The 741-nt window shown below is 57.2% G+C and overlaps 1 protein-coding gene across 2 annotated transcripts in view; it reads left to right on the forward strand.

Annotated features, from left to right (window-relative positions):
• Positions 1-741, forward strand: part of actr3 (actin related protein 3) — a 12,658-nt gene that overhangs the window by 8,711 nt on the left and 3,206 nt on the right. Inside the window, exon 8 of one of the 2 annotated variants that reach the window (XM_016449566.1) lies at positions 323-417. The exons of the other annotated variant lie outside the window; for it this stretch is intronic. Coding sequence (XP_016305052.1) covers positions 323-417 — 95 coding nt within the window. The remainder of the gene's footprint in view (positions 1-322; positions 418-741) is intronic. 2 annotated transcript variants of the gene reach the window in all.

The raw sequence follows: 741 nt of genomic DNA on the forward strand, positions 1-741 counted from the left end.
TGCGTGTGAGTGCGTGCGTGCGTGTGAGTGCGTGCGTGCGTGTGAGTGTGTGCGTGCGTGCGTGCGTGTGATTGTGTGTGCGTGCGTGTGATTGTGTGTGCGTGCGTGAGTGAGTGTGTGCGTGCGTGAGTGAGTGTGAGCGAGTGTGCGTGAGTGTGAATGTGTGCTCTTGTGTGTGTGCGAGTGAGTGTGTGCTTGTGTGTGAGCGCGTGCGTTCGTGTGTGTGAATGTGTGTGTGCTTGTGTGAGTGCGTGTGGTTGTGTGTGCGCGTGCGGTTGTGCGTGTGTGTGTGCGCGCGCGTGTGTGAGCGTGTGTGAGTGAGGCCGAGACATCACGTACTTCACACAGCAGCTGCTGAGAGAGCGAGAGGTGGGCATCCCACCAGAGCAGTCACTGGAGACCGCCAAAGCCGTCAAGGTGAGAGTGTGTGTGTGTGTGTGAGTGAGTGTGTGCGTGTGTGTGTGTGTGTGAGTGAGTGTGTGCGTGTGTGTGTGTGTGTGAGTGAGTGTGTGCGTGTGTGTGTGTGTGTGAGTGAGTGTGTGCGTGTGTGTGTGTGTGTGAGTGTGTGCGAGCGTGTGCGTGTGTGTGAGTGAATGCGCGAGTGTGCATGTATGTGCGAGCGTGTGTGTGAGCATGTGTGTGCGCGTGAGAGTGTGCGCGTGTGAGTGTATGTGTGTGCATGTGTGCATGTGTGCGTGCGCGTGTGTGTGTGTGTGTGTGTGTGTGTGTGTGTGTGTGTGA

This window comes from Sinocyclocheilus anshuiensis, unplaced genomic scaffold (genome assembly GCF_001515605.1).
Source record: "Sinocyclocheilus anshuiensis isolate Anshui unplaced genomic scaffold, SAMN03320099.WGS_v1.1 scaffold1269, whole genome shotgun sequence".
NCBI classification, from domain to species: Eukaryota; Metazoa; Chordata; class Actinopteri; order Cypriniformes; family Cyprinidae; genus Sinocyclocheilus; species Sinocyclocheilus anshuiensis.